This window comes from Anomaloglossus baeobatrachus, chromosome 1, assembly GCF_048569485.1.
Source record: "Anomaloglossus baeobatrachus isolate aAnoBae1 chromosome 1, aAnoBae1.hap1, whole genome shotgun sequence".
NCBI lineage: Eukaryota > Metazoa > Chordata > Amphibia > Anura > Aromobatidae > Anomaloglossus > Anomaloglossus baeobatrachus.
This window is the reverse complement of record NC_134353.1, coordinates 921,026,683-921,046,236: the sequence shown is the minus strand read 5'-3', so window position 1 is coordinate 921,046,236 and position 19,554 is coordinate 921,026,683. Positions and strand designations below refer to the sequence as shown.

General features: G+C 43.2%; 1 protein-coding gene across 1 annotated transcript in view; it reads right to left on the bottom strand.

The window, feature by feature from the left end:
• Positions 1-965: 965 nt before the first annotated feature.
• Positions 966-19,554, bottom strand: part of MAPK4 (mitogen-activated protein kinase 4) — a 191,757-nt gene continuing 173,168 nt past the window's right edge. The window contains exons 4-6 of the mRNA XM_075327882.1: positions 10,617-10,778; positions 9,604-9,805; positions 966-7,359 (exon numbers count right to left, since the gene is read on the bottom strand). Of these exons, the coding sequence (XP_075183997.1) occupies positions 6,669-7,359; positions 9,604-9,805; positions 10,617-10,778 (1,055 nt within the window). The 3' untranslated portion in view covers positions 966-6,668. The remainder of the gene's footprint in view (positions 7,360-9,603; positions 9,806-10,616; positions 10,779-19,554) is intronic.

The following is a 19,554-nucleotide window of genomic DNA, read 5'->3' as shown; positions in this document are numbered from 1 at the left end:
ACAGACTCTGATACACCTCACTATACTTTCTCTGGTGCTTCTGAGTTGCACAGGCAGGATCGGGCGTCGTCCAGCTGTGTGCTCATTAGTGATCGGACTAGCAGGAGTTAATCTCTACTAGCCTGCTGGTTACCTTTTGGATCACATGTTATGGGAGACCTATCACAGGTACTCTCCGCCTTTTTAAGATGGAGGAGTTTGATTTCCTGTGCCGACTATAGCTTTCTGCTAAACCGGTCAATGTGCTGTTGTTTTCCAGTCTGGTGATTCACTGCGTGTTGTTTGGTGTGCAGTTTAATTCCTCCTGTCATCTGGTTATTTTGTCCGTGTTTAGTTTTCCTCCTTATCTCTTGTCGGATTACTCTGTGTGAGTGTGCTGTGTGATAGAGTTTTGGTTTCCCCTATTTGTCTATCACTGTTGGTGTTTGCACGCACCTGTCCTGCCCCCCCCCCCCGGTGAAGGTAGGCAGGGGGTATTAGATCAGGGGTAGGAAGGTGGCCTAGACATCGTCACCTTCAGACGTATCTCTGAGATCAGGTACACCTACGGCTCCCCCAGCCTAAGGGTCAGTTTAGGAATCCCGATCCCCTGTTATCCCCTGACACCCTGCGACCATCTGTTTCTTTGTAGGAAGTAGGCCTCATACACTCTTACAGTACTTACCTTATCATTTCTTTAGCAGTTCATGGTTTGTTTTTACCCACTTTGGGAACCTTTTCAATATCAGAACTTCTACCTTTCTATAGGTAATATGCACTGCTCTGCCCTTCGGTTCCTTAGGAGGATTGTGAAGCACTCGATGGCCATTAGAGCTGCGTAGGCCCGAGTTTCCGCCATTTAGTCTGACGTAAGAGCCATTCCAGTCCTCGCAGGAACCTCTAGGGACAGCGGTGCTTGGATCTCTTATCTGTACATGAACTGGCTTGGTCAGCGTGTTACAAAAATGAAACTTTTGCCAAAATAGCACAGTTATTCCAGCTGTTTATTTCATATTTTATTACAGTTATCCAAAACCTTATTTCAAAATTCAGCAAAACTGTATTGAAATCAGTAAAAAGCAGCAGAATATTTACAAAACCAGAAAATCCATCGTGTTCGGTTTTTAGACTCTTCATCGATTTTTTGAATAACTCTGTAAATTAAATTGATAACACTTATTCTTGGGAAGGCAGGAAAAACCTAAAGATCTCCTAAAAATAGGATTCAGGGCAACGTTACATACCGTATTTTTCATTTTATAAGACGCACTGGATTATAAGATGCACCCCAAATTTAGAGACAAAAAAAAGGGGTACGTCTTCTAATCCGGTGTTGTCGTACTGGGGGGGGGTCGCAGAGGTGGTGGAGAGGGGGTCACAGCAGGCAAGTGCAGTCGTGGAGCAGGGCGGTGCAACAGTGGTGGTGGAGCAGGGGTCACAGGAGACAGGGGTGATCGTGGAGCAGGGCGGTGAGGCAGAGGTGGTGGAGCGGAGACCGCAGGAGGTAGGGATCGTGGTGGAGCGGGGCGGTGCGGCAGGTGTCCCAGATGATCGGCGGCTCTGTGAGGCAGAGAAAACATCCAGGAACTGTCATGGCTTCAAAGATATGGCACCCGGAGTCGGCGCATGCGCAGATTGAGCTATTGATTCAATGACAAGCCGAGATCTCATCTACGCACGCGCCACCTCCAGGCGCCATTTTCCATAAGTCCGCTGATAGGAAATCAATGGGCCAGAGGCGGTGTATGCAGATGAAATCTTGAGTCGAGAGCACCATTATTGGAAGCCCATACTGCCAACGTCTTCAGGATCTTCCCTGCCTCACCGCCCGACGCATAGAGCAGCGCTGCACAGAGCAGCATCTTCTGCCACACAAAGTAGTGCCTCCCGCCACACAGAGCAGCACTTCCCAACGCACAGAGCAGTGCCTCCTGCCGCACAGAGCAGCGCCGCCAGTTGCACAGCCCAAGCAGCACACAGCCGCAGCATCACCACTGCCTCCTATCACCATTCTCCATCACTCCTCACGGTAAGCTACATTCAGATTATAAGACGCACCCTCATTTTCCTCTCTCAAACTTTTGGGAGGAAAAGTGCGTCTTATAATCCAAAAAAATCCGGTAATTGTAATTTGGTTCCCATTTTAGGGTCTGCATTATGGCTTCAATGCTGAGAACCATGGATTCAATTCAGTTCTTCATAGACTTCTACATACACAGTAGTAGGTAAAACTTTTTCATTGTTATTTAAGGGGAGCTCTCACTTGCCATAAATGTGGATTTTCTTTGATCTGGCATAAATGCTGCTGTTCTCCAGAATCCGGCGATGTTTTTATTTTGTTCCTGAGCCTCTCCGTTCCTGAGATATGGACCTTTCTTCCCTGTGTAAGTCTTTTAGCCAAGTGGGTGTGCTCCTCAGATCTCCATGTGGGTGTTTTCATGTTGACCACACCCCCTTCGAAAACAAGACAAAGTTTCTATACAGGGAAGAAGAAGCCATAGCTCAGGAATGGAGAGGCGCAGGAACAAAAGAAAAATAACATCGGATTCAGGAGAACAGAGGCTTTTACACCAGGTAAAAAAAATCCCATATTTATAGAAACTTACATTTTTTTTTTCTGGCACTTATTAAAGCCATGTCCATTCAAATGTTATTAGCAATAATAATTATTCTTTGTATGATTTTCAAATTTTCCAACGTACTTCCTGTATCTGTTTTCAAATGTCTCAAGATCTCTGCTTGCTCTCAGTTAATAGGATCCTTCGTGGATTACTACCAATGAATTGAAAATATGCCCTGGCTTGCTACCATGCCCATTAGTTGAGTAAGAGCCACGTACCTACGTCATCATCACGAGAACGGGACAAATTTTAACCAACCGGCTTTAAATTAATTCTCAACTAATCAAATTAATTTAAAATTTGTGAAAATTTTCCAATTCTAGCAAAATTTGAATACTCTCGGATGCCATACATGAAAATCCAGCAAAATAAAAACCAGTCTGACAACATTTTGCTGGATTGATAAGGGCACCAGTGGCAGGTGTGAGAAGAGTATGATGTCAAATTAATGTAATATTTCCAAAAATTTACGAAAATTTCCTGATTCTAGCAAAATTTGAATACTTTGCGATACCAGACATCAGAATTCGGCAAAATAAAAACCAGTTGGACAACATGTTACTGGATTTATAGGGGCTGTATTGGCAAGTGCGAGGACAGTATGATTTTTTTGTTTTTAACTCTATTTTTTTAACCCATTCTATGGAGTCTAGGCACCTTAAGGCGTAATAAAGACCTTTATTTTAAAAAAATAAAAAATGGCAATGATCCAAAATTTGAGCTAATCTGTTGAATTCAAATTACATCAGATTTGCTCCTCTCTGTTACTAAACTATTAAATTTACTATTCAACAACAGTGGAGCGCTGGCGTCCCTGGAGAGAAGCCAACTTACTCACCGACCCGGCTGTGTCCTGTTGTCCCCTGCTGCTGTGCGGCCTTCCATGTGTTCTCCTGCCTTCCTCCCCTCCCTGGCCTTGTACATGCTGCAGAGGGTTCCCAGGAGTGCACCTAAGAAGGGCACCTGCACACTGGCCCTGCTTGTAAATCGGCTGGCACACTATTTCCAGGAAATGCCTCTCAGCCTATGGCGTAGATGCACTATGTATTTAAGGCACCTTCCCATTAGGGGAGGTACCTGCACAACACCTTAGGTTAGTCATTGTGTCTTCTCTGTCTAGTTAGTTGTCAGGTCTCGTTATCCCTGTGTCTGTCACCCTGTACCTGCCTTCCCATACCTGTCTGTCCCTGCTGTGCCCACCATACCGGTCCGTACCCTCCTGCCTGTCTGCCCCGGTCATTTCACTTGTACCTGCCTGCATCTGTGACCGTATCCAAGTCTGTCTCCTGTCCTGGGGGTCAGCTGCCACAATCCTGGTCACTGTTCTGGTAGTGGTACCTGGTGTCGCCTCTCTGTAGACGCTTAGTTAAACCCCTCCCACTAAAGAGTAAGCCTGGGTTTCCCCTGTGGTCTAGAGGGTCCATTAACCTTACTCGGTGCCCCTACATCGGCCATGAGCGTTACAAACAGCAAGCAGATATCTTGAAAACCATAATAAAATTGATACAGAAAGTAAATTATAAAACTGTGTAACTTTTCTTTACATATTTAATCACCTTTATTTGATAAAAACTGAAAATACCACTTTAACTATTCAAAATGTATATAATAAAATCCAATTTATACTGAAATAAAAAAGACAAAACTGTACCCTGTTAATATGTAACAATAAAATGCTTAGAAATATTTTTTGAAATACAATCTAATATTATTTAAGCCCTGGGATCTATAAAATATATTCTCGGATTATCATCGGTGTTGGCAATTTAGCCATATTTATTCTAATATTTTTTTCCAATCTATAAATATACAATCCACATGATGTAGTATATTTTATCGTTTGTATAATTTTTAGTATTTGTTTTTCTAAATTAATTTAATTCATTTTAGGTTCAAATTCAATTTTTAATAAAAAATAACCAACATTTTTTGTAACATAAAATTGACCCTAAAATTGATAATTTATTATGTTAATATTTGGTGTAAATATGTTCTAATTTAATTTTTATTTTTTAGCTGCTGTGATAATAATTTTTCATAAAGTTACATAATAGTAAGCAAAATTATGACAAATGACAGCTAAGAGTCTAAGGACAATTTAGGTCAATGTAGTTTAAGAAAACTTTTGATCAATTTTACCGGCAAAAAAAAAATGAATAAATGTAATCTTCTTTCATCAAGTATTATCGTAAGTACAGTTGAGCAAAAATATTTGGAGGACCCCGATCCAGCAGCGACATAAGTTTTAGTAGCCCGTAACTGCTGGACCACAGCCCTGTGATCCTCCTCTTATCTGCCAGCATCACCGTCATCTCTTAAGATTAGTAGACCTAGCATGATACCATCATTGAGGAATAACGTGCCGGTAGTAGTAGGAGGTTCGCTGGGCTCTGGTCCGGCGGCTATGTCGATAATTCGGGACCGCTGGACCATAGCTCTATGAAGCTCCTCTTATCTTCCAGCATCACTGAAACCTCTGGTTAGTAGACCCAGCATGACACCATCATTGAGGAGTGATGTAACGGTAGGTAGGAGGAGGTTCGCTGAGCTCTGGTCCGGCGGCTATGTCCATAATTCATGACCACTGGACCATAGCTCTGTGTACCTCCTCCTATCTGCCGGCATCACTGGCACCTCTTCTGATATGTAGACCCAGCATGACACTATCATTGAGGAATGACGCGTCGGTAAGTAGGTGGAAGTTCTCTGGGTTCTGGTCTGGAAGCTATGTCGATAATTCGTGACCACTGGACCATAGCTGTGCGAACCTCCTCCTATCTTCTGTTAGTATTGCACATCTGGTTAGTAGACCCAGCATGACACCATCATTGAGTAGTGACGTACCAGTAGGTAGGAGGAGGTTCCTTGGGCTTCTTTCCGGTGGCTATGTTGATAATTTGTGACTGTTAGACCATAGCTCTGCGATTCTCCTTCTATCGTCTGGCATCCCTGGTGCCTTTTTTGATAAGTAGACTCAGCAGGACACCATCAACTAGTAGTGATGTGGCGGCAAGAGAAGGTTTACAAGGCTCTAGTCCGGCAGCTACATCCATAGTCCAGAGAGGAGCTCATGCGAACCTTTTGCTACTTGCCAGCATCCCTGGCACTGCTTCTGATTAGTACAATCAGCGTGAAGCCATCATTGAGGAATGAAGCGCCGACAGGAAGTCGGGGGCTACACAATCTGTGACTGCCAGAATAGAGCTCTGCAAACCTTCTTCTACCAGTGCATCCCAGGTATCTCTTCTGATTAGTACAATCAGCGTGACCCCATCATTGAGGAGTGATGTGCCGGCAGGTAGGAGGGGGTTACACTGATAATCTGTAACTGCCAGACCAGAGCTCTGCAAACCATCTTCTACCGATGCATCCCAGGTGCCTCTGCTGATTATTAGATCCAGCATGATACCATCATTGTGGTTTGAGGCACTAGCAGGAAGGAGCACAGCTCTGGCTCAGTAGACACGGCCATAGTCAGTGCCCGAACCAGAGCTTTGTGAACCTCCTCCTATCTGCCGGCATCCTCTATGCCTCTTCTGATTAGTAGACCATGCGTGACACCATCATTGTGGTGTCATGCACCAAGAGAAAGCAGGAGATTTGCAGGGCTCTGATCCAGATAACACATTGATGGTCCATGGCCACTGAACTAGAACTCTGCGAACCTCCTCCTACCTGCTGGCATTCCCAGTGACTTTTCTGATTAGTAGACCCAATGTGTCACCATCCTTATGTAGTGACGTGCTGGCAGAAAGGAGGAGGTTCACAGGGCTCCATGTGGCTGTTGGACCGGTGTCCTGCAAATTGTTTTTGCTCAACTCTAATCATAAGGCATCAAATATTGAGCATTGATTGTTGCGAGCCTTTAAAATAAAAGGCAGTAAAACTTCTGCTATGTAATGAGGTTACATCAGCCGTACACAGATACAGAAAAACTGACCGCCTTCCATCTCGAAGGCTATCTGAGATGCTTGAGGCAAATTTGCACCATATTACTGATGCGAGATGCAACATCTTGGATTTTTAAAAAATGTGCTCAGTAGAATTTTTTGTCATCATTCGCTCGTCCTACCACCTGTCCTTCTGAAATACTTCCTTCTGAGCTATATCGTTCGGATGTTCGGAAATACAAGCCCCGTTGATATCGTTGAGTTTGTTGTCTGGCATTTCTTCCTGGCTGGTACATAGTTTTAACGCCCTGGTAATAAAAACATCCAGGTCGAAAGAAGATTCTGCATCCTTGGAAATATCGCTTGGCGTGTGAAGTGTGGGACATGGTTGACATTGTTGAAGGTCCTCCTGTGTCTCGGAGACAGGGTTCACTGGACATTCAAGTCCTGCCTGTGTGCTCTTAACCCACTGAGCAATTTCCAAAAAGAGGTTTGATGGCTCTTCTTCCCGTGCAAGGTCTCCCGTGGGTGGCATTGTGTTGTTTTTCCAGGTGGAAAGATCTAAAATGAGTTTAGGTTCTGAATAGTGATGTGGTTTATTGTCTCTCCATAATAATTTATCCAGATAGGAAGGAGACCCTACTTTATACTCACATGACCTGCCACAGTCGCCCTCAAATACACGGTCCATGGAGGAATGGGACTGTTCTAGGAACCTTTCTGAGCTACTCTGAGAGTATTTTCGAGGGTCAACCTGAGCTTCTTCCGCTTGTGATCCTGATCCTGCACGGGGATCTCGTTGGACGTCACTCATACCAAGGCTCTGATCTTGTCTCCAGTCCATGTCTGAGGATAAACTCACTTGATACCTATAAGAAAATCTACTATTAATAAAAAAAATCTCTGCCAATTACATTTACATTTTTATATTTTTGCTTATTTTTTTATTTAAGGAAAAACAATTTGCTTCTTTACTGAGTACATGACGCATTCCCCCTGAGATATCTATTTGAGTAAATATTCATGTTCTCCATCTAATATATAAAGCTGAGTGTATGTATGTGTGTATGTATCTATCTATATATATATATATATATATATATATATATATATATATATATATATATTTGTATGTATGTGTATGTGTGTATATGTGTGTGTATGTATGTATGTATGTATGTATGTATGTGTGTATGTCCACTAAAGGAATCCGCATCGTCGCATTTACAATCATGGAATTTTGCAGAGCCGCCTCATGTGACTGAGGGAACGTCATAGACTATGTTTTGATGGGAAAATTTAACCCTGCACTTTACAGTTATTCACCAAAAAACCTGGCTCCATTAAAGTTAATGGAGCTGGGAGCTACAGGTCATTAATAGGAGCTGTGATTGCTATAGGAGCTACAGTAATGTGAATGTACATTATTGAAACAGAACAATTACCACACATTTAATACAGTCATATGAAAAAGTTTGGGCACCCCTATTAATGTTAACCTTTTTTCTTTATAACAAATTTCAGTTTCATATATCTAATAACTGATGGACTGAGTAATATTTCTGGATTGAAATGAGGTTTATTGTACTAACAGAAAATGTGCAATCCGCTTTTAAACAAAATTTGACCGGTGCAAAAGTATGGGCACCCTTATTAATTTCTTGATTTGAACACTCCTAACTACTTTTTACTGACTTACTAAAGCACTAAATTGGTTTTGTAACCTCATTGAGCTTTGAACTTCATAGGCAGGTGTATCCAATCATGAGAAAAGGTATTTAAGGTGGCCACTTGCAAGTTGTTCTCCTATTTGAATCTCCTATGAAGAGTGGCATCATGGGCTCCTCAAAACAACTCTCAAATGATCTGAAAACAAAGATTATTCAACATAGTTGTTCAGGGGAAGGATACAAAAAGTTGTCTGAGATATTTAAACTGTCAGTTTCCACTGTGAGGAACATAGTAAGGACATGGAAGAACACAGGTACAGTTCTTGTTAAGCCCGGAAGTGGCAGGCCAAGAAAAATATCAGAAAGGCAGAGAAGAAGAATGGTGAGAACAGTCAAGGACAATCCACAGACCACCTCCAAAGACCTGCAGCATCAACTTGCTGCAGATGGTGTCAATGTGCATCGATCAACAATACAGCGCACGTTGCACAAGGAAAAGCTGTATGTGAGAGTGTTGCGAAAGAAGCCATTTCTGCAAGCGCTCCACAAACAGAGTCGCCTGAGGTATGCAAAAGCACATTTGGACAAGCCAGTTACATTTTGGAAGAAGGTCCTGTGGACTGATGAAACAAAGATTGAGTTGTTTTGTCATACAAAAAGGCGTTATGCATGGAGGCAAAAAACCACGGCAATCCAAGAAAAGCACTTGCTACCCATAGTAAAATTTGGTGGAGGTTCCATCATGCTTTGGGGCTGTGTGGCCAATGCCGGCACCGGGAATCTTGTTAAAGTTGAGGGTCGCATGGATTCAACTCAGTATCAGCAGATTCTTGACAATAATGTGCAAGAATCAGTGATGAAGTTGAAGTTACGCAGGGGATGGATATTTCAGCAAGACAATGATCCAAAACACCGCTCCAAATCTACTCAGGCATTCATGCAGAGGAACAATTACAATGTTCTGGAATGGCCATCCCAGTCCCCAGACCTGAATATCATTGAAGATCTGTGGGATGATTTGAAGCGTGCTGTCCATGCTCGGCGACCATCAAACTTAACTGAACTGGAATTGTTTTGTAAACAGGAATGGTCAAATATACCTTCATCCAGGATCCAGGAACTCATTAAAAGCTACAGGAAGCGACTAGAGGCTGTGATTTTTGCAAAAGGAGGATCTACAAAATATTAATGTCACTTTTATGTTGAGGTGCCCATACTTTTGCACCGGTCAAATTTTGTTTAAATGCGGATTGCACATTTTCTGTTAGTACAATAAACCTAATTTCAATCCAGAAATATTACTCAGTCCATCAGTTATTAGATATATGAAACTCAAATAGCAAAAACCCAAATTGTTATAAAGAAAAAAGGTTAACATTAATAGGGGTGCCCAAACTTTTTTATATGACTGTAAGTGACACATGAAGGACAACCAAGTCCCACCTGTCCCAGTTGGATAATTGACTTTGACTCGCTTCCATCAGTAGAATATCATCGATTTCATACTCAATGCGGAAGGGGTGCAGAGATATCGGCTCGTCCTCCGGGCAGGAATATGGGGACATGTATGGGTGTTGTAGCGCAGCTTCAGCTGTCAAACGATCCATTGGATTGAAGGTCAAAATCTTCTCCAAAAAGTCGATGGCTAAGGATTAGAAATAAAACGATGCAAACATCATACGGTAGCGGTAGAAATGGGTCTTATGTGTGCACTTTAAAGGGTTAATGCATCTTAGCTTAAAGGGGTTCACTAATTTATGACACCTGACATGGGACACATGATGACATCGCTGGATCCAGTGTAAGAGATCACCAAGTCTAGAGCTCATGAGTGATAAATAGTATATTTAACAAGTTCCCGCCACAGCCAATCTTCTTTTTTTTTCCTTCCCCTCTTAGGAGAATCATAACATTTCTTTTTTTCCATTGATGTAGAAGTAAGATAATAAGTTAACAATTTGAATGATACCATTCATTTTACTATAAAATATACTAGTTTGAAGCCGTATAGGCTATTGTGTGCAAAAATCAAATTCATGGGAGATGATGGATGCCCAAAACGGTATGCCACCAAGATAGGGACAGTTAAAATATTGCTGTTAGAGATTAACAGCAGCATTTAAGGGGTTACACAGCAGCTATCGGAGCTAACTCCAGTCGCTGCTGTTAGAGGCAGGTGCTGGCTGTGTAACACAGCTGGGATCTGTTGTGTGTTGCATGGGCTTAGCTCCTCAACCCGCTCCATACACCGGCACATGACGTGTGAAGTTCATAGATGTCATGTGTCGGCAAGGGGTTAAACTCTAGGAGAAGGCGAAAAAGTTTAATGGTCTTTTGTGAAGAAGCTGCTCAAAATCTTGACTACTTAAAGGGATGATTGAGTGTATTATAGCTAAGGCGTAAGTCTGAGCTAAAGGTGGATGAACCAGACCTGACTGTGACCTGGTAGGACTCACCTTCCAGGTTCATTTCGGGAAGGAGTTTCCTCAGAGGCTTTTTAACTTCCCAGTTGCAGTTGACGAAGGATGGCATCACTTTTAGCAATTCTTCCTTGTCTTCTTTGTGAATGACGGGAATCGTGTCTAGAATCTGTTGCATCTGCTCCAGCTCGTGGCTTCCTAGAAGACCACAGAAAATACAGCATTCTCAATCAATTAATAGGATACGTGAATATCAATGTAAGGCCATGTGCACACAGGTTTATTTCGTAACACATAAACTGCTCTCCAGGAACACAAGCCCTCTTCTGGCTTCAAGGAACATAAACACATTATCACAGCCTGTTTCACTTACACAGGTTCAAATACAACCATTCCCCAGAAGTATCTCAGTGGAGATGTAGCCGATTTCACACATACCTTTCCCGATAAGGAAAAGGGAATCTTCTCTCTCTCAGAGGTTCCTTCTAGAGGTATAACAACCTCTACACACTGACCATGTGTCAAACAAACAGACACCAGTATAACATATGAGACACACCCATGGGTGGAGGTATGTAGATAGGTAGACACACCCTAATTAGTATCTAGGTACTACATGTACCAGAGCCATCATCTTACAACATGTTCCTTATTTACAAACTTCTTTTTACCACTTCAGGTTTGGAAAGCTGTGAAACGCCTAAAAGAAGTTACCGGTCCATTCTGAGGGCAGCTTGCACTTGTCAGCAGCCACTTTTTATTTTTTTTATATAGGGGAATGAAAAGAGTAATTATAGTAAATACTGCTCACTATACTGTAAGCAGCCCGCAGGCACATAAAGAGCCAATTCTGGGCCGTGCTTATGGTATAATGAGCGGTACTGTGAGCAGCGACTGTGGCCACTCCATGGTTGAAATCCGGCGGCTCCCTGGAGAACATAACCTAATTTTCTCCCTGTAGCCACACTTTCAGTAAGGCAACCGGATATCATAGGAACACTACCTGCAAAGTAACCCTATAGCTGTGGTTAAATAATGTTTTCAAAGGCAATAGGTTCCCTATAATCCTTTACTTACAAGTTGGGGACACACATTTTGATTATTTTTTCTATCAGATGAGAGTAAACCCGCACTATGACTGGCACTTGAGAGTTAAGTACAGGAAAACGTCATTGGAGAGTAGAAGTCAAACATTTACATTCACGTTGATGCGATCCCTTTTCTCAGCCTATAATGAGCCATGTGGGACTTAATTATCCTGCTGTGGCAAATGATGTGCGGCACAGCAATTAGAAAAGCTAGCTACAGGAGGCTTACTTAACGATTTGCTGTAATAAAAAAATAAAAAAAAGCTGAAATTGGGTGCTTAAATCAGCAGGGACAGCAGATTCACATCAAAGGTAGAGCACAGCTCATGTAGGACCCTACAGTACAAAGGTATTATTAAAGGGGAACTCCATAGAAACACTGTAAAATGTATTTTGTATGTAAGCCCTATACCATGTACAGCACCATGGAATCAATTGTGCTCTATAAATAAATATTATTATTAAAAATAGTAATTTTACTAGCGTTAGAGGCAGTCTGCCACTTGGCAGAGTCACAAGACGGAGGGTCGTCGATACTGTGGCTCAGGGGTGTTGCGGCTCAGGAAGGTCGGCGATACTGTGGCACGGGGTGTTGCGGCTCAGGAAGGTCGGCGATACTGGGGGCTCAGGGGTGTTGCGGCAGGCGCTATTGAGCTTGCCAGCGAGTGGCAGAGCCCCAGTGAGCCTGCAGGCAGTTGACAAGATAGACATCAAGATCTCAATCTGCACACGTGCCATTTTATTGATGTCTATCACGGGCTCAATGGTGCCAGCCGCAACACCCCCGAGTCACAGTATCTACCCTCTATTCTGTGACCCTCCGTCCTCCGAGCCCACAGCATCGCCGACCCTCCATTATGTGACCCGCCTGAGCCGTGGACACCCCCCGTTCTCCAAGCCCACAGCATCGCCAATCCAGCCTCCTGAGCCACTCTACCGCCACTGCTGCACCGTCCTGGTGAGCAAGTATAAGACACTAGGATTAAAATACGGACCCCCATTTTAACATTAAAACTTATTTTTTCCAACTTTCCTTCTCAAAATTTGGGGTGCGTCTTATAATCCTAGGCTTATACTGAAGTCAATAGGTTTTCCCAGTTTTTCGTGGTAAAATTAGGAGTCTCAGCTTATATTCGGGTTGGCTTATACTCGAGTATATACAGTAAGTTTCAACAGAAAGTATCATGAGAAATTAACACATTATCATTATCATAAAATGTTGTTGTTTTTTCTAATTTTATGTAACAGGACTGATAATTCACACTGGCAGCTAGAGTAATCGCAATCAGTGGAATTTTTTCACTTGTCACCTTTGCCGTGTAGATTAAGACATGATGAGCAGAGTCATCTCATCATTATTTGGTTGAGTTCATGACAAGCAAAAGGACAGAGCAGCCTCTGTCAGCGCTAAGATGTAACATCCCGCCAACCTCCTTCTTTCCTCATTGCTGGCGGCCGCAGGTAAGCTGTAGTTCGTCGTTCCCGAGGTGTCACACATAGCAATGTGTGCTGCAAGATCAACAATCAACGATTTTTTGAAAAAGAACGACGTGTCAACGATGGACGATAAGGTGTGTACTTTCCATCGTTAACAGTCGCTCCTTGCTGTCACACGCAACAACGTCGCTAACGATGCCGGATGTGCGTCACGGAATCCGTGACCCTGGCGATATATCGTTAGATACGTCGTTGTGTGTAACGGGGCCTTCAGTGAGCCTTTGACGGGATCCCAAGATTAATTTTTATCAGACATGCCTCTCCCAGGCTAAAAGCCTACAAATTTAAAGGGCCAGTAGGCTCCGACACTAATTAAAAGAACGTTAGGCTGATTGGAGGAGATCAGCCAAATATGGAGGCACTCACCTCCTCCAATAATATCATAGTATCATAGTATCATCATAGTTTTTAAGGTTGAAGGGAGACTCTAAGTCCATCTAGTTCAACCCGTAGCCTAACATGTTGATCCAGAGGAAGGCAAAAAAACCCCAATGTGGCAAACAAGTTCCAATGGGGAAAAAATTTCCTTCCTGACTCCACATCCGGCAATCAGACTAGTTCCCTGGATCAATACCCTGTCATAAAATCTAATATACATAACTGGTAATATTAAATTTTTCAAGAAAGGCGTCCAGGCTCTGCTTAAATGTTAGTAGTGAATCACTCATTACAACATCATGCGGCAGAGAATTCCATAGTCTCACTGCTCGTACAGTAAAGAATCCTCGTCTGTGATTATGATTAAACCTTCTTTCCTCAAGACGTAGCGGATGCCCCCGTGTTCCAGTCGCAGGCCTAGGTATAAAAAGATCTTTGGAAAGGTCTCTGTACTGTCCCCTCATATATTTATACATTGTGATTAGATCCCCCCTAAGCCTTCGTTTTTCCAAACTAAATAACCCCAAGTTTAATAACCTGTCTTGGTATTGCAGCCCCCCCCATTCGTCTAATAATCTTGGTGGCTCTTCTCTGCACCCTCTCCAGTTCAGCTATGTCCTTCTTATATATCGGTGACCAGAATTGTACACAGTATTCTACGTGCGGTCGCACTAGTGACTTGTACAGAGGTAGAACTATATTTTTTTCATGAACACTTATACCTCTTTTAATACATCCCATTATTTTATTAGCCCTGGCAGCAGCTGCCTGACACTGTCCACTAAAGTGAAGTTTACCATCCACCCATACACCCAAGTCTTTTTCTGTGTCTGTTTTACCCAGTGTTCTACAATTAAGTACATAATCATAAATGTTATTTCCTCTACCCAAGTGCATGACCTTACATTTATCTACATTAAACTTCAATTGCCACTCCTCAGCCCAATCCTCCAAGTTAAATAAATCTCCCTGTAATATAAAATTATCCTCCTCTGTATTGATTACCCTGCAGAGTTTAGTATCATCTGCAAATATTGAAATTCTACTCCGCATGCCCCCAACAAGGTCATTTATAAATATGTTGAAAAGAAGCGGGCCCAATACTGACCCCTGTGGTACCCCACTATGAACTGAGACCCAGTCCGAGTACGTACCATTAATAACCACCCTTTGTTTCCTATCACTGAGCCAGTTTTTAACCCAGTTACACATATTTTCCCCTATCCCCATTATTCTCATTTTATGTACCAACCTTTTGTGTGGCACCGTATCAAAAGCTTTTGAAAAGTCCATATACACAACATCCACTGCATTTCCCTGGTCCAGACTTGAACTTACCTCTTCATAGAAGCTGATCAAATTAGTTTGACAGGATCGATCCCTCATAAACCCATGTTGATACTCTGTCATAAGGTTATTTTTCTTGAGATACTCCAGTATAGCATCTCTCAAGAAACCCTCAAGGATTTTACCAACCGTAGAGGTTAAACTTACCGGCCTATAATTTCCCGGCTCAGTTTTTGTCCCCTTTTTGAATATTGGCACCACATTTGCTATGCGCCAGTCCTGCGGTACCGACCCTGTTATTAAGGAATCTGAGAAGATTAAAAATAATGGTCTATCTATCACAGAACTCAATTCCTGTAGTACTCTGGGGTGTATGCCATCCGGGCCCGGAGATTTGTCAACCTTAGTGATTTCGAGGCGGCGGCGTACTTCCTGCTGGGTTAAGCAGGTAATATTCAAGTGTGAATTTATGGTATCACTGGTCATGTCATCTGCCATGGCATTTTCTTGTATAAAAACCGTAGAAAAAAAGTCATTCAGCAGGTTGGCTTTACCCTCATCCCCTTCCACCATTTCACCAAGACTATTTTTAAGGGGGCCAACACTATCGCTTTTCAGTTTTTTACTGTTTATGTAGTTAAAGAATATTTTAGAATTATTTTTACTTTCTCTCGCAATGAGTCTCTCTGTCTCAAACTTAGCTAACTTAATTTGCTTTTTACATATTTTATTTAATTTTCTATAATTATATAATGCCTCATCACTACCTACCCTCTTTAATTCTTTTAAGGCTTTCTGTTTTTCTTTTATTACTTCCCTTACAGCTCTATTTAGCCATAGGGGTTTCCTCCTATTTCTAGCATGTTTGTTCCCATAGGGTATATTTTCTGCACAAGCCCTATTCAGGATGCTCATAAAAGTCTCCCATTTGCTTTGTGCACTTTTATTACTTAGTACATCATCCCAGTTTATTGCACTAAGATCATCTCTCAACCGTTTAAAATTTGCTTTCCTGAAGTTTAGTGTCCTTGTAGCCCCTCTACTAGACATCTTACTAAAGAATACATGAAAACTTATTATTTTGTGATCACTATTCCCCAAGTAACCCCCAACTTGTATATTTGATATGCGGTCTGGCCTATTGGTTAGTACAAGGTCTAGTAGTGCTCCCCCTCTTGTGGGGTCCTGTACCATTTGTGAAAGGTAATTATCTTTCATTGTTATCAAAAATCTATTTCCTTTGCTGGAACTGCAAGTTTCTGTTCCCCAATTTATATCAGGATAGTTAAAGTCCCCCATAATAATTACCTCTCCGAGACTCGCTGCTTTATCAATTTGCTTTATGAGGAGATTCTCTACCTCTTCCATAATATTCGGCGTCTTATAACACACCCCTATCAGTATTTTATTATTCATTCTCCCCCCCCTTATCTCCACCCATAGGGACTCTACATTCTCAGTACCCTCACATATGTTGTCACGCAGGATGGGTTTTAAGGATGATTTTACATATAGACACACACCTCCCCCTCGCTTATTTGTACGGTCATTCCTGAATAGGCTATAACCCTGTAAATTAACAGCCCAGTCATAGCTCTCATCCAGCCATGTCTCTGATATCCCCACTATATCATAATTTTCTTCCAACAATATTAATTCTAATTCCTCCACCTTAGTTGGCTGAATATGTGTTCTGGTATATAACTCTGCTTCCTGTCAAGTGAATTGTCTGTTCCCCACTGCATTGGCTAAATATGTGTTCTGGTATATAACTCTGCTTCCTGTGATGTATGCTCTGTCATTTTCATAATCTATGTAATACTCACTGATGTATGACTGTATATTCCTCTTTGTAAATGTTATCTGATGGTGGATGGTGTAAATCTGTGTAGACTGGAAGTCCGGGTGGGTGTCAAATGTCCTGTTCCCTTTGATTCCTTAATCATCCCCTGGTGTGATCAGCATTTGTTGATTTCCCTTAACAAGCTGAGCTCCCATAATCCCACTCACCTACCCCTCTAGTCAGCCCTATATATTTGTGTCTTTCTTTAGGGGTGCATGCATGCGGGGTGTTGCATGCATGCCATCTCTTGCTAAGTGCCATCATTGCGAAGTGCTGGGCAGTTACCTCAATGGCAGTTAGTCAGGGCAGGAGTCTGCAGGTAAATTACTCTTTGACGCCATCTGTTTTAACCTTAACTATTATTTCACTCTCTATCATCCTATGTGCTTTTTCTGTTCACTTTCACCGCCCTGTCCCCCCTCCATCACCACTCCTCCACATCAGCCCCTCTCTCCTCCCCTCTCCTATGTACAGCTCCCAGGCTCTTTTCACCTATCTTAATAATCTGATTCAATCAAGCTCCAGGGACTTCCAAAAAAAGCCATGCCACAAGTCCAAAAACCATCTGATCTTTCTCCTTCTACTCCTACTTCTTTCAGGTGATATCTCTCCTAATCCCGATCCACCCCAGGCTAACTTTACCCCCTCCCCCACCTCCCATAGAAACCCTAATAATATTATTAACATTCCCTGTACACCCTCACTTCCCTCTTTTAATTGTGCTCTCTGGAATCTACGGTCTGTATGTAACAAGCTTCCTTACATCCACAACCTCTTTCTCAATAACTCTCTTAACTTACTAGGCCTAACTGAAACCTGGATTCAGGATTCTGATACTACTTCCCCTGCTGCCATCTCTCATGGTGGTTTACACTTTTCCCATTCACCAAGACCTGGAAACAGACATGGTGGTGGAGTCGGCTTACTCCTGTCCCCACAATGCACTTTCCAGGTCATCCTCCCCAGCTCCATCCTTCGAGGTCCACACCATCAGGCTCTTTCATCCTCTTCCCCTCAGAGTAGCTGTCATATACCGTCCCCCAGGCTCACCCACCCAGTTCCTTGACCACTTTTCAGCCTGGCTGCTACACTTCATGTCCTCAGAGTTACCAACCCTGATCCTAGGAGACTTTAACATCCCCATGAACAGCCCCTCCTCCCCTTCTGCATCCCAGCTTCTATCTCTCACCACCTCCCTTGGCCTCTCACAGCTCTCATCCTCTGAGACACATGAAGATGGTAACACCCTTGACCTGGTCTTTATCCGCCTCTGCTCAATCTCTGACTTTGACAACTCACCTCTTCCCCTCTCTGACCACAACATCCTCTCCTTCAAGCTCACAAACCCTCGTCCGCCCCAGCACACTCCCACCAATCACACATTCAGAAACCTACAGGCCATCGATTCTCAGACACTTTCAGTCTCTTTACACGCATCACTGTCCCCTATATCCTCACTTTCCTGTCCTGATCTGGCTGTAAAGCACTACAATGACACACTCAGGACTACGCTAGACCAAGTAGCGCCCCTCACCCTCAGAAAGACCAAACACAGAGTAAAACAGCCCTGGCTCACATCCCAAACTCTACTTCTTCAGCGATGCTCCAGGAGCGCCGAACGCCTATGGAGGAAAACCCGCACACCAGAAAACTTCATCCACTACAAGTTCATGTTAAGGACCTATAACTATTCCCTTCACCTCGCCAAACAGACCTACTTCACCAACCTTATTTCCTCACTTGCCAACAATCCAAAAAAACTCTTTGACACCTTTCATTCCCTCCTCAGTCCCAAAGTACAGACCCCTGTCACAGCCCTTCATGCTGAAGACCTGGCCTCGCATTTCACAGAGAAAATTAAAAACATCCGCCAAGAGATCAGCTCCCAGCCACCAAGCCCTGTGAATCCCATCCCTCCCCATATCCCATCCAGCTCACTTTCCACATTTGACCCAGTCACAGAGGAGGAAGTCTCCAGGCTCCTATCCTCCTCTCGTCCTACAACTTGCTCTACTGATCCCTTCCCCTCACCTCTACTCCAGACACTCTCTCCGGTTGTCGCCACTCACCTAACTAAAATCTTCAATCTCTCTCTCTCTTCGGGTATCTTCCCCTCCTCCCTCAAACACTCTATCATTACCCCATTATTAAAAAAACCTTCTCTCGATCCGTCCTGCACAAGCAACTACAGACCAGTCTCTAATCTCCCCTTCATCTCCAAACTCTTGTAGTGCCTGGTCTACTCTCGTCTCACCCGCTAACTCTCCACTCACTCTCTTCTAGATCCTTTACAGTCTGGCTTCCGCCCTTTACACTCAACAGAAACTGCCCTTGTCAAAGTGACCAATGACCTATTGACAGCAAAACGTAACGGTGACCGCTCTCTGCTTATTCTTCTTGACCTTTCTGCTGCTTTTGACACTGTTGACCACCATCTCCTTCTCTCTATGCTCCATTCTATCGGCCTAAAGGACACTGTTCTTTCCTGGTTCTCATCCTATCTTTCTGGCCGCTCATTCAGTGTATCATTTGCTGGCTCCACATCTTCTGCTCTTCCTCTCACTGTTGGGGTCCCTCAAGGTTCAGTCCTTGGCCCTCTTCTGTTCTCCCTCTACACTGCCCCAATTGGACAGACCATCAGCAGATTTGGCTTCCAGTACCATCTCTATGCTGATGACACACAGCTATACACCTCCTCCCCTGAGCTCACCCCCGCTGTACTACAGAACACAAGTGACTGCCTGACTGCAGTTTGCAACACCATGTCTGCTCTCTATCTGAAACTTAACCTTTCCAAAACTGAACTTCTTCTTTTCCCTCCATCTTCTAACTTTCCTCAACCTGACATCTCCCTCTCTGTGTGTGGCACAACGATAAGTCC